The sequence below is a fragment of the Orcinus orca genome, chromosome 13 (genome assembly GCF_937001465.1).
Source record: "Orcinus orca chromosome 13, mOrcOrc1.1, whole genome shotgun sequence".
In the NCBI taxonomy this organism is placed as follows: Eukaryota; Metazoa; Chordata; class Mammalia; order Artiodactyla; family Delphinidae; genus Orcinus; species Orcinus orca.
The window spans coordinates 54788185-54802718 of NC_064571.1; the positions used below are offsets into that span (position 1 = coordinate 54788185).

At 37.0% G+C, this 14534-nt stretch overlaps 1 protein-coding gene and 1 long non-coding RNA gene across 7 annotated transcripts in view; both read left to right on the forward strand.

The window, feature by feature from the left end:
- Positions 1-14534, forward strand: part of LOC125960907 (uncharacterized) — an 840695-nt gene that overhangs the window by 775730 nt on the left and 50431 nt on the right. The gene's annotated exons all lie outside the window — the stretch shown is intronic.
- Positions 1-14534, forward strand: part of SRBD1 (S1 RNA binding domain 1) — a 231045-nt gene that overhangs the window by 197213 nt on the left and 19298 nt on the right. For 4 of the 6 annotated variants that reach the window (XM_033419145.2, XM_033419147.2, XM_049696370.1 and 1 more), the window contains 2 exons: positions 284-460; positions 3553-3735. In XM_033419145.2, the coding sequence (XP_033275036.1) occupies positions 284-460; positions 3553-3735 (360 nt within the window). The remainder of the gene's footprint in view (positions 1-283; positions 461-3552; positions 3736-14534) is intronic. The other 2 variants (XM_033419146.2, XM_004264994.3) reach the window with 1 other exon arrangement.

Sequence of the window (14534 nt, forward strand, 5' to 3'; positions counted from 1 at the left end):
ATGAGAACAGGCTGATCAAAAAAATAGAATAGTACAATGCAGCTGTAGCTATTGTAACTTCTACTGCTAACTCACTTTGTAAGCTAACCAGCAATAGGCAGAATTATTACTTGATTCAGAAACACAAGGAATGTGACTAGTGTAGAGACATATGACAAGATGTAATTATAGTTGCTTTTATGATGCAAATGTTTTATCATTGTCTTTTCAGATGAGATCTTTTCTTTCAGTACTCTTAGAACAATTACATTGGCCACATAACTCATTTTGTTTACTTTTTTAGGCATATTGCTGGACTCAATGCCAACCGAGCCAAAAATATTATTGAATGGCGTGAGAAGAATGGGCCATTCATCAACCGAGAACAGCTGAAGAAAGTAAAAGGGCTGGGTCCAAAATCTTTCCAACAGTGTGCTGGTTTCATCAGAGTCAACCAGGATTATATTCGAACATTTTGCAGGTCATTATTGAAGTGTACGCTGTCTGTTCTATTATCAACCTCCTCTCTTTCTGTTACCCATCCTTCTCACTGGCATAAATCCTAGCTGTCTATTTGTTCATTCCTTCATTCAATATGTGTCAACTGTCTAATCTTTGCTAGGCACTGGGAATACAGCAGTGAGCAAATCAACAAATTCCCTGGCCTCATGAAGTTAAATTTTAATGAATGAGACAGACAATAAATAAACTAGTAAAAATAAATAGTTTCAGATGTAATAAGTGTTATAAAAATTAAAACAAAGCAATATGATACTGCCTTTGGGGAGCAATAAACTGCTTTATATGAGTTATTCATTGAAAAGTTATTTGAGCTGAGTTTTGAATGAAATGAAGGAGCCAGTCACACAGGGATCAGAAGGAGGGCATTCCAAGCAGGGGAAACAGTACATGTGCAACATCCTAAGGCAGGACCAACTTTGGTGTATTCAGGAAATGAAACTGAGGCCAGTGTGATTGGAGCACCACAAGTGGGAAGGACTGGTATAAGATGAGGTAACAAAGAGGACTTCTCAATGACCACTTCATACTGACAGCTTTTACCCTAAGCATAGTTGGGTTTCCCCACTCCTTCCTCACTGAAAACTGGCCAAAGCATTAATTATCAGATGTGTCGATTAAGAGCTAAATCCTTGCTTTGTAATCCTGGTAGCACAAATGCAAAGAAATTTGGTAAGCTTCTTAGCATTTTGTAATCATGAAAGAATGGCTTTTATTTATTTGCTTCTTTGGGACTACCTGGTTCATTCATGTGTATTTTTTTCTTTTGACAAAGTTATAATAATAATTTTTTTTTCCTGGAAAAGACTGAGGAAAAACCAGCCCCACTGGATAGTAGAATATATTATAAAGCCATAGTAATTAAGCAGTTTGGTTTGATGTAGAAGCAGGTAGAACAGGAGTCTGAAATATATCAAACCCAGAGGGAATTTAATTTATGATAAAGGTGATATTTCAGATAGTTGGAAAAATTGATTAATTATCCAGTAAGTGGCATTATGACAACTGGAATTTGGTATGTGTGGGAGAAAATACAGTCCTACCCCATACCTTATACCCAAATAAATTCCAGATGGATCATACACTTAAATGGAAAAAGTAAAACTGTAAAAGTACCAGAAAAAAACATGGGTAAATTTTGCAGACCGCTGGAGTAGTGGAAGTTCTTTCTAAGTAGACCACCAAACCCAGAAGCAAAAAAAACTGGGTTTCTTACTTTATGTTTTTTGAACACTTGGTTAGAAAATTCAAACAGTATAAAAAAGAATAAAATGAAAAGGGCACCTCAACTTGTCACTTCAAAATAGTTTCTTATATATTGCTTCCTGAAAATAAATTTATATAAAGTAATAACGTATTTGTTATTTTTAAATGCATACAGAAGGAATCATGCTATACCACTATTTGAAACTTGTTTTATTAGTTTCAGTAAAATATCTTGGATCTCTTTCTAAATATTACATATTGATTTATATATTTATCTATATCATTATATATAAATTATCATTTATATATAATGCCTGCACAGTATTTAATTTATAGATGGACTATAATTTAATCTAATCAGTGCCCTGTTGATGAACATTTGGGTTGTTTTAAAGACTTAAATTTTTTCAACTGGTAATGAAGGACTTGAAGATTCATGACTATTATACCTCCTTGATAGGTCATACTTTTATTCAGAATGCCTCTTGCTATCTCATTGAATGTTTTTTACTTTGAAATCTGTTTTGTTTGCTGGCATTGTTGCTATATCTACCTTTTCAGAATATGCTTGGTATTTTTTATTTTCAAACTTTCTATGACATTCAATTTTTTATGACTCTTATAAACAAATAGATTTTCTAGGTTTGCTCAGTCTTACTAATACATTCACATTTATTATATTTATTGATGTGTTTGGACTTGATCTTCCATCTTACTATATATTTGCTCTTCATGCCTTCTGATTCTTTTCCTTTCATGCTGTTTGTTGGATTTATCAGTTAACACGTTTTCTCCCTGTTTCTCTTCTTGTCTTCCTTACTCATCTTTATCTCCTCTTAGTGATTTCAGTTTGTATATCTTACTTTTATTCTTCTGGTGATTATCTTTAAATTTGATTTGGATTGGTCTCTGGAGTTAATATGTTTCTCTGTCCTCCTCCTGGAGAAGACTAGAACCTTAGGTCTCTTTACCAATCTTCCTCCCTTCTACACTATGTGCTATGGTGAGATCATCTGGGATTTTAGTTTCAGACTGTGTCCTTTTAATATATTTTCTACATTATTCATGAGCAGTTATTTAACCTAATAATTTTTTTATGGTTTCTGTGCTCATCACTGTTTCTTGTAGCCCACATTATCATTTTTCGTGAATTCATTGTTTTTGCTGGAGTATATACTTAAGAAACTCTTTTCAGAGAGGGTATATTATATGGGTTGTACTTCAGTCCTTACATGTCTGAAAATGATTTTAATTTGAATGCTACTTTGGCTAGGTATATGATTCTAGATTCAAAATCATTGTGTCTCAGACTTTTAAAATATTATTCCACTGTGTTCTGGCATCTGATGTTTGTCAGTAAGAAAACTGATGCCAGTCTGATTCTAGTTCCTTTCAATAATCTGTTTTATTGTTTTCTCTTAATTTTAAAAATTATATTCTAAAGTTTCCCCATGATATGTCAATATGTCTTTTTCATTCTTTTCCCATTCATTCTATTTTATACTCAGTAGATTCCTTTGGGGAGCTTTTTCTTCAGCTCTGAGAAATCACCTTCGCCTTCTCCTTATTTAATTAATTTTCCTCCATTTCTCTCTGTTCTCTCCTAGAATGCCAGTTATACAAGCAGAATCACTTAAGAATGTTTTTGGCTTTAAGTAACGGAAAACCCTATTAACAGTGTTTAAGCTAAGTGGTAATTTCTGTGAAGTGAATGGTCAGAATCTGGTTGCTGTTTGTGTATATTTGTATGGCAGAGAAATAAGCACATTTTTAATGAAAGACTCTCTTCTGCCCACCCCCTAACCCTCCCTCCCCCCACCGCCCCCATGTTGTTTTGAATGGTTACAGTAGTCAGCAAACTGAATCTGCTGGTGAAATGCAGGGAGTTGCTGTGGCATCTTCAGCAGGTGTTGAAGTCACAAATGAGAAGCAAAGCAAGAAGAAGAGCAAAACTGCAGTGAATGCTGTACTAAAGCCAAATCCTTTGGACCAAACTTGTATTCACCCGGAATCATATGACATAGCGATGAGGTAAGTCTGAGGCCCATGTGAGAGTTTTCTGTGCCCAGAGTGAGTTCTCTACAGCAAATGGCCTTTGTTTTGGCATAATGGAGACTTTAAAAATATGACCATGTTTAACATGACAACATTTTTCAGAAGTTCCACATTGCTGACTTATGTGGCACATTATTTTATTTCAGTGAGGAATGAAACCATTATTCCTGGAGCAATGTCAAGCTCCTAAACCCTGGTCCTAACGGTGAAGTGGGTGTAATGGAAATAGCATGGCACTCTCCTCTGTTTGTTTTGGAAATTAACAAGACACAAATGACTAGCACCTGGCTTAATGCTTGTGCTTATCTAAAGATAAAGCCCTTTAGTAAACAGCCAACTCTCAGATTTCTTAAGAAATGTTGCCCTGCTTAGTTATTATAGAGTTTAATAAATGATGTACTTTTAATGAGCATACATTAATTAACACAGGGGGAAGTTTGAGTAGAAGGGAAAGTTTAATATTAGACATTAAAAGAGAAAACTTTGATACCACATTTGATTAGTTGAAAAATTTTAATTAGTTCAAAAACCATGACTTTCTACATAACTAAATATTTTAAGGCTTTTAGTGAATTAAATGACAGTGAGTTTAAAAATAGTGGATATTTTAATTTTCATTGAATCTAAAGTAAGATTTTTAACTTGTTTTAAAAATAATTTATATTTGATTATTTTAAGAAATATAATTTTAATTTCTTTTAAAAATGTTTAAGATTGTAAAGACTACTGCACATTATAGAAAACTTAGAAAATAAAAAAAGGAAGTAAAAAATAATATTCTGTCAACATCAAAAGCAGTCGTATCTGTTTTTCTCCCAGCATTTTATTGTGAAAAAATTTAACATAGAGAAAAGTTGAAAAAAAAATTTTGCAGTGAATTCCTGTATACCCACATCCAGATTTTATCATTTACATTTTACTATGCCTGTTTTTCCACTTGTCTACCCATCTATTTGTCCATGAGTCCATCCCTTTCTTTATACATATTTTAAAGAAAATTGCAGACATCAACACACTGTCAGCTAATACTTTGGCATGTATATCATTAACTAGAACTCAATAATTCCTATTTTTTTTCTTTTGAAGTAAAATTCATATACATTTTAATTATAAGTGTTCAAGAGCTGAATTTTGGCAAATAAATACCTACATCTGTGTAACCCAAACCTCTATCAAGATAAAAAACCTTGCCATCATCCTAGAACGTTCCCTTGTACCTCTTCCTAGAAAATCCCTGCCTAGCCTCTCAGCACTAACCATGTGTTCTCATTTCTTCAGCCAGATTAGTTTGCCTCTTCTTGAACTTCATGTAAATGATATCACACAGTGTACTCTTTTGTATAAAGCTTCTTTCAACATGTTTAGAGATTTTTAATTCATGTTGTAACATGGATAAGTATTTTTATTGCTGAATAATATGCCATTGTATGACTGTACCATAGTTTATTCTCCTTATTGAAGGAAGCTTGCCTATTTCCAGTTTTTTGGTTATTCCAGTTTTTGGTTATTATGAGTAAAGCTGCTATGAACATTCTTCTATAATTTTTTGTTGTTGTTGACATTTTTTTTCATTTATCTTGGAAAATTACTTAGGAGAGGATTTGCTGGGTCATAAATCAGGTGAGTGTTTAGTTTTCTTAGAAACTTCTAGACTACGCTCCAGTGTAGTTGTACCATTTTACACTTCACCAACAATGCTAAGCGTTCTCTTTGCCATCATTTGATGTTAGTCTTTTTAATTTTAGCGATTCTAGTATATGTGTGTATGTGGTAGTATCTCTTTGTGGTTTTAATTTGCATTTCCCTGGTGACAGTGAGCACTTTTTCATGTGCTTATTAGCCATTTTTGTAGCTTCTTTTGTGAACTATCTGTTCATATCATTTAGCCATTTTCTAATTGAGTTGTTTACCTTTTTTATTATTGAGTTGTGAGAATGTTAAAAACATATGCTTTTTCTTTTTTAATAGATCTTTATTGGAGTATAATTGCTTCACAATACTGTGTTAGCTTCTGTTGTACACCAAAGTGAATCAGCCATATGCATACATGTGTCCCCGTATTCCCTTCCTCTTGAGCCTCCCTCCCATCCTCCCTTTCCCACCCCTCTAGGTCATTGCAAAGCACCGAGCTGATCTCCCTGTGCTATGCTACTGCTTCCTGCTAGCTATTTTACATTCGGTAATATATATATGTTGATGCTACTCACACTTCACCCCAGTTTCCCCCTCCTACCCCATGTCCTCAAGTCCATTCTCTATGTCTACATCTCTATTCCTGCCCTGCAACTAGGTTCGTCAGTACCATATTTTTTTTTTTAGATCCATATATATGCGTTAGAATACAGTATTTGTTTTTCTGACTTACTTCACTCTGTGTGACAGACTCTAGGTACACCCACCTCACTAAAAATAACTCAATTTCATTTCTTCTTATGGCTGAGTAATATTCCATTGTGTAAATGTGCCACATCTTCTTTATCCATTCATCTGTCAACGGACATTTAGCTTGGTTCCATGTCCTGGCTATTGTAAGTGCTGCAGTGAACACTGTGGTACATGTCTCTTTTTGAATTATGGTTTTCTCAGGGTATATGCCCAGTAATGGGATTGCTGGATCATATGGTAATTCTATTTTTAGTTTTTTAAGGAACCTTCATACTGTTTTCCATAGTGGTTGTATCAATTTACATTCCCACTAACAGTGCAGGAGGGTTCCCTTTTCACCACACCCTTTCCAACATTTATTGTTTCTCGATTTCTTGATCATAGCCATTCTGACTGGCATGAGGTGATACCTCATTCTAGTTTTGATTTGCATTTCTCTAATAGTTAGTGATGTTGACCCATCTTTTCATGTGCCTCTTGGCCATCTGTATGTCTTCCTTGGTGAAATGTCTATTTAGGTCTTCTGCCCATTTTTAATTGGATTGTTTGTTTTTTTGATATCGAGCTTCATGAGCTGTTTGTATATTTTGGAGATTAATCCTTTGTCTGTTGTTTCATTTGCAAATATTTTCTCCCATTCTGAGGGTTGTCTTTTTGTCTTGTTTATGGTCTCCCTTGCTGTGCAAAAGCTTTTAAGTTTAATTAAGTCCCATTTGTTTATTTTTGTATTTATTTCTGTAACTCTAGGAGGTGGGTCAAAAAAGATCTTGCTGTGGTTTATGTCAGAGAGTATATTTCCTATGTTTTCCTCTAAGAGTTTTACAGTGTCTGGTCTTACATTTAGGTCTTTAATCCATTTGGAGTTTATTTTTGTGTATGGTGTTAAGAAGTGTTCTAATTTCATTCTTTACATGTAGCTATCCAGTTTTCCTAGCACCACGTATTGAACAAGCTGTCTTTTCTCCATTGTACGTTCTTGCCTCCTTTGTCATAAATTAGGTGACCATATGTGCATGGGTTTATCTCTGGGATTTCTATCCTGTCCATTGGTCTATATTTCTATTTTTGTGCCAGTACCATACTGTCTTGATTACTGTAGCTTTGTGGTATAGTTTGAAGTTGGGGAGCCTGAGTTTTCCAACTCCGTTTTTCTTTCTCAAGATTGCTTTGGTTATTCAGGGTCTTTTGTGTTTCCATATGAATTGTAAAATTTTTTGTTCCAATTCTGTGAAGAGTGCCATTGGTAGTTTGATAGGGATTGTATTGAATCTGTAGATTGCTTTGGGTAGTATAATCATTTTCACAATATTGATTCTTCCAATCTAGAACATAGTATATTTCTCCATCTGTTTATGTCATCTTTGATTTCATTCATCAGTGTTTTATAGTTTTCTGAGTACAAGTCTTCGCCTCCACAGGCAAGTTTTTTCCTAGATATTCTTTTTGTTGCGATGGTAAATAGGATTGTTTCCTTAATTTCTCTTTCTGATTTTTCATTGTTGGTGTATAGGAAAGCCAGAGATTTCTGTGCATTAATTTTGTATCCTACAACCTTACCAAATTCATTGTTTAGTTCTAGTAGTTTTCTTGTGGCATCTTTAGGATTTTCTATGTATAGTATCATGTCATCCGCAAACAGTGACAGTTTTACTTCTTTTCCCATTTGTATTTCTTTTTCTTCTCTGATTGCCGTAGCTAGGACTTCCAAAACTGTGTTGAATAAGAGTGGCAAGAGTGGTCATCCTTGTCTTGTTCCTGATCTTTGTGGAAATGCTTTCAGTTTTTCACCATTGAGTATGATGCTTGCTGTGGCTTTCTCATATATGGTCTTTATCATGTTAAGGTAGGTTCCCTCTATGCCCATTTTCTGGAGAGTTTTTATTGTAAATGAGTGTTGAATTTTGTCGGAAGCTTTTTCTGCATCTGTTGAGATGATCATATGGTTTTTATTCCTTAATTTGTTAATGTGGTGTATCACATTGATTGATTTGCATATCTTGAAGAATCCTTGCATACCTGGGGTAAATCCCAGTTGATCATGGTATATGATTCTTTTAATGTGTTGTTGGATTCTGTTTGCTAGTATTTTGTTCAGGATTTGTGCATCTATGTTCATCAATGATATTGGTCTATAATTTTCTTTTCTTTTTTTTTTTTTTTTTTTTTTTGCGGTACGCGGGCCTCTCACTGTTGTGGCCTCTCCATTGCGGAGCACAGGCTCTGGACGCACAGGCTCAGCGGCCATGGCTCACGGGCCTAGCCGCTCCATGGCATGTGGGATCTTCCCGGACCAGGGCTCGAACCTGCATCCCCTGCATTCACAGGCAGATTCTTAACCACTGTGCCACCAGGGAAGCCCCTCCCCTATAATTTTCTTTTTTTGTGATATCTTTTTCTGGTTTTGGTATTAGGGTGATGGTGGCTTCATAGAATGAGTTTGGGAGTGTTTCTCCCTCTGCAATTTTTTGGAAGAGTTTGAGAAGGATAGGTGTTAGCTCTTCTCTAAATGTTTGATAGAATTCGCCTGTGAAGCCATCTGGTCCTGGACTTTTGTTTGTTGGAAGATTTTTAATTATGGTTTCAATTTCATTACTTGTGATAGGTCTGTTTATATTTTCTAATGCTTCCTGGTTCAATCTTGGAAAATTGTACCTTTCCAAGAATTTGTCCATTTCTTCTTGGTTGTCCATTTTATTGGTATATAGTTGTTTGTAGTAGTCTCTTATAATCCTTTGTGTTTCTGCAGTGTCAGTTGTGATCTCTCCTTTTTCATTTCTAATTTTATTGATTTGTATCCTCTCCCTTTTTTTCTTGATGGATCTGGCTAAGGGTTTATCAATTTTGTTTATCTTCTCAAAGAACCAGCTTGTAGTTTTATTGTTCTTTGCTATTGTTTTCTTCATTTCTATTTCATTTATTTCTGCTCTGATATTTATGGTTTCTTTCCTTCTACTTACTTTGGGTTTTCTTTGTTCTTCTTTCTCTAGTTGTTTTCAATGTTGGGTTAGATTGTTTATTTGTGATTTTTCTTGTTTCTTGAGGTGAGATTGAATTGCTATAAAGTTCCCTGTTAGAACTGCTTTTGCTGCATCCCATAGGTTTTGGGTCATCGTGTTTTTGTTGTCATTTGTTTCTAGGTATTTTTTTATTTCTTCTTTAATTTCTTCAGGGATCTCTTGGGTATTTAGTAGCACATGTTTAGCCTCCATGTATTTGTGTTTTATACAAAATTTCTTCCTGTAATTGATTTCCAGTCTCATAGCGTTGTGGTCAGAAAATATGCTTGATAAGAATTCAGTTTTCTTAAATTTTCCAAGGCTTGATTTGTGACCCAAGATGTGATCTATCCTGGAGAATGTTCCATGTGCACTTGAGAAGAAAGGGTATTCTGCCACTTTTCGGTGGAATGTTTTATAAATATCAATTAAATCTATCCGGTCTATTGTGTAATTTAAAGCTTGTGTTTCCTTATTTATTTTCTGTTTGGTTGATCTATCCATTGGTGTAAGTGGCGTGTTAAAAGTTCCCTACTATTACTGTGTTACTGTCAATTTCTCCTTTCATGGTTGTTAACATTTGCCTTATGTATTGAGGTGCTCCTGTGTTGGGTGCATAAACATTTATAATTGTTATATCTTCTTCTTGGATTGATCCTTTGATCATTATGTAGGATCCCTCCTTGTCTCTTGTAACAGTCTTTATTTTTAATTTTATTTTGTCTGATATGAGTATTGCTACTCCAACTTTCTTTTGATTTCCATTTGCATGGAATATCATTTTCCATCCCCTCACTTTCAGTCTGTATGTGTCCCTAGGTCTGAAGTGAGTCTTTTGTAGACAGCATATATATGGGTCTTGTTTTTGTATCTGTTCAGCCAGTCTCTGTCTTTTGGTTGGGCATTTAATCCATTTACATTCAAGGTTATTATTGATATGTATGTTCCTATTACCATTTTCTTAATTGTTTCGGGTTTGTTTTTGTGGGTCTTTTTCTTCTCTTGTGTTTCCCGCCTAGACATGTTTCTTTAGCGTTTGTTGTAAGGTTGGTTTGGTGGTGCTGAATTCTCTTAGCTTCTCCTTGTTTGAAAAGCTTTTGATTTCTCCCTTGCATCTGAATGAGATCCTTGCTGGATTGAGTAATCTTGGTTGTAGGTTTTTCTCTTTCATCACTTTAAGTATATCCTGCAACTCCCTTCTGGCCTGCAGAGTTTCTGCTGAAAAATCAGCTGATAACCTTATGGGGACTCCTTTGTATGTTATTTTTTGTTTTTCCCTTGAATTTAATTTTTGTTAGTTTGATTAATATGTGTCTTGGTTTGTTTTTCCTAGAGTTTATCCTGTATGGGACTCTCTGTGCTTCCTGGACTTGAGTGACTATTTTCTTCCCCATGTTAGGGAAGTTTTCAACTGTAATCTCTTCAAATATTTTCTCAGACCCTTTCTTTTTCTCTTCTTCTTCTGGGACCCCCATAATTCAAATGTGGTGCGTTAGCATTGTCCCAGAGGTCTCTCAGACTGTCCTCAATTCTTTTCATCTTTTTTCTTTATTCTGCTCCTCGGCAGTTATTTCCACCATTTTGTCTTCCAGCTCACTTATTCATTCTTCTGCCTCAGTTATTCTGTTATTGATTCCTTCTAGTGTATTTTTCATTTCAGTTATTGTGTTGTTCATCTCTGTTGGTTTGTTCTTTAGATCTTTGTTAAACATTTTTTGTATTTTCTCAATCCATGCTTCCATTCTGTTTCCAAGATTCTGGATCATCTTTACTCTCTGAATTCTTTTTCAGGTAGATTGCCTATTTCCTCTTCATTTATTTGGTCTTATAGGTTTTTACCTTCCTCCTTCATCTGTGATGTATTTTTTTTGCTGTCTCTTTTTCTTTTTTTTTTTTTTTTGAGTGGGATTTTGTCCTTGTTTTAGTGGTTATTTGGCCTGAGGCTTCCAACACTGGAATTTGGTGGCTGTTGGGTAGAGCTGGGTCTTGGTGCTGAGATGAGGACCTCTGTTTGACCTCACTCCAGTTAATATTCCCTGGGATCTGAGGTTCTCTGTTAGTCCAGTGGTTCCAACACAGACCTCCCACCGCAGGAGCTTTGGCCCGACCCCTGGCTCGTGAAGCAAGATCCTACAAGCAGCATGCAGTGGCAGGAAAAAAAAGAGAGAGAGAGCGAGAGAGAGAACAATAACAAAGTGAAAAATAAAATTAGACTAGGAAACTAACAGATATGTTAGAAAGAATATAAAAATAAAAATATAGGTGAAACAACAACCAGAAGGTACAACAGTACCACAATAGTAAAACAGGAGGGAAAAGAGAAAAAAAAAAAAAGGCAAGGGGAAAGGCCGTGGTTGTGGAGGGCAGGGCCTAAGCAAGGGCAAGGTTTGGGCAGTGGGTGGGGCCTATGCTTAGGGCCCACAGGGCTGGAAAAGGCCCTGGGGGGTGTGGGGGGTGGGGCTTAGGCTCAAGGAGCAGAAGGGGCCCAGGCGTGTCCCCCCACCCCTGGTCTCAGAGGGCGGGGGACCTCACCTGGGAGCCCACCAGGCTTCCTGGTTTCGAGTGGGCAGGGCATTCCTGCTCCTCCTCTCCTCTCCTGCTCCTCCAGTCCCTGAGGGCCCCTCCCACCTGCCTCTCCTGTTCTCCTGTTGACGTCCTTCCTATGCACCCAGGACCAATGCGGCCAGGGGTTGGCGGCAGGGGGCCTTGGAGGGCAGGGGACCGGCCTGGGAGCTCAACAGGCTACCAGGGCCCTAGTGGGCGGAGCAAACACCCTCTGCTCCTCTCCCACTCCTCCTGGAGGGTCCCTCCTGCCTGCCTCTCCTGAACTCCCCTTGGCCTCCTTTGTATGCCCCCAAGACCAGTGCAGCCAGGGAGGTGGGGGTGCCTTGGAGGACAGGGGACCAGCCTGGGAGCTCAGCAGGCTCCCCGGGCCCGAGTGGACTGGGCAGTCACCCTCAGCTCCTCTCCTGCTCCTCCAGAGGGTCCCTCCTGCTTACTTCTCCTGATCTCCCTGGCCTCAGGGGTGCTGATCCTGTCTGGCCTCCACTTCTCCTCCCCACTCTGTCCCCCACGTCCTACCAGTTCACTTGGGGATTCCTTCCGTCTCCTTGGGTGTAAGGGTCCCTCACCAGTGGCTGCCAGGTGCCCTAGTGGGGAGCAGATGCTAACTCGGCGTCTTCTCACACCGCCATCTTGACTCTGCCCCCTAAAAACATATTCTGCATATTAGTCCTTTGTCAAATATATGTTCCACAAGTATTTTGTCCCAGTTTGTGGCTTACATCTTTATTTTCTGGTTAACGTCTTTTGATGTGCAGAAGTTTTTAATTTTGATGATGTCTAATTTATCCGTTTTTTTCTTTTATATGAAGTTACTGCTTTATTTGTCCTAAGAAACTTTTGCCTACCTCAAGTCATGAATCTTTCCTCAATGTTTTCTTCTTAAAGCTTGATGGTTTTAATTTTGTTTGTTTTTTTAATATAAATTTATTTTATTTATTTATTTTTGGCTGCATTGGGTCTTCGTTGCTGTGCACGGGCCTCCAGTTATGGTGCACAGGCTTCTCATTGCGGTGGCTTCTCCTACTGTGGAGCTTGGGCTCCAGGCACGTGGTCTTCAGTAGTTGTGGCTCGAGGGCTCTAGAGCACAGGCTCAGTAGTTGTGGCACCCGGGCCCAGCTGCTCCGTGGCATGTGGGATCTTCCTGGACCAGGGCTCGAACCAGTGTCCTCTGCACTGGCAGGCAGATTCCTAACTACTGTGCCACCAGGGAAGCCCAAGCTTGATGGTTTTAACTTTCACATTTAAGTCAGTGATATATCTGCAGTTACATTTTGTGTATGATTTGAAGTAGGGGTCAAGGTTCATTTTCTTTCTTCATTATGAACATTTAGTTATTCCAGCACCAGTTTGAAAAGTAATAGCAACAACACAACTTGTCTTTACCCATTGTTTTGTACCTTTGTTGAAAGTCAGATGACTGTGTAAGTGTAGGTCTATTTCTGCCTCTCTATTCTGTTTCACTGATCTGTTTGTCAGTACCGCAGTATGTTTATTACTGTAGTTTTATGCTAAGTTTCTAAGTCAGGTAGCATCAGTCCTCCAACTTTGTTTTTTTAATATTGCTCTGAATAGTCTAGGTGATTTGATTTTCCTATAAATTTTAGAATGAACTTGTCAATTTACATTAAAAAAAACAAAACCTGGTGGGATTATGATTGGGATTACATTGAGTCTAGGTGAATTTAGGAACAGTTGATGTTCTCATAATATTTCTTGAGTCTTTTCATCATGAACTTATTTTCTTTCCATTTATTTAGATCTTCTGTCATTTCTGTCAGCAATGTTTTTTAGTTTCTAGAGTAGAGGTCTTGCATATGTTTTATTAAATGTATTTTATTCTTTTCAGCACTGTTGTAAATGGAATGTTTTTTAACTTGTTGCTAATTGTTTGCTGCTAATATGTAAAAACACAGTTGATTTTTTTATAGTAACCTTGTATCCCGTGGCCTTGCTAAATTCACTTACTAGTTCTTAGTGTGTGTTTGTAGATTCTTTAAATTTCCCTATATAAACAATTATGTTATCAGCAAATAGATGAAAGCTTTACTACTTCTTTTTTAATCTTCATGCTTTTTATTTCTTTTTCTTGCCTATTACAATGGCCAGGACTTTCAGTACTATGTTGAATAAGAGTGGTGAGAATGGGCATCCTTGTCCCATTCTTAATCCTAGCACGTGGTTCTCATTTTTTTAATATTAAATAAAATTGTGGTCTCATAGTAATTGTATTTTTAGTGTTTGTTGTTTGAGAAGAGGCGTATGTACACATGGATTTATAGACTTCTTGCAACAATTGACATCTCCATGGGCACTAAATTAGCATTTTGCTCTGTGCAAAGCCAGTGTCTTTTTTTAATTTTTGTTTGTTTCTATGATGTAGTTCTAATGTGGTTTATAAGTTTTTCTATTTGCTTTCTAATATAAGCACAAATTTTTTGTTTCTGCATATCCCTTTTTAAAAGACTAAATAATATTCCATCAAGTGATGGAACTGCAGTTTAGTAATAGTAGTGCTAGTAGGGGTTCCTTATGATGGGTTCCTAGCAGTGGAATTACTCTGCCAAAGGGTTTGAAAGTTTATGTGGCTCTTAATATACATTGCCAAGTAACATACTGATTGGCAATGCCACCAGCAGTGTTCAAGCCTGAGAAATCTTGAGTTTCTCCTGTCAGACAGGACTTCTCTACCAGTTTTCACATGGGCTAGTTTCTGCATGTGGAGCATAAAAGCCCTACCAGTGACTGCACCCTTCGCTATGCTTCCTTTGGGAGTAGGCTTGTCTCTCACAAGCAGGGTACTTGAGGACTTTTTCATGGGAAATTTCTCTA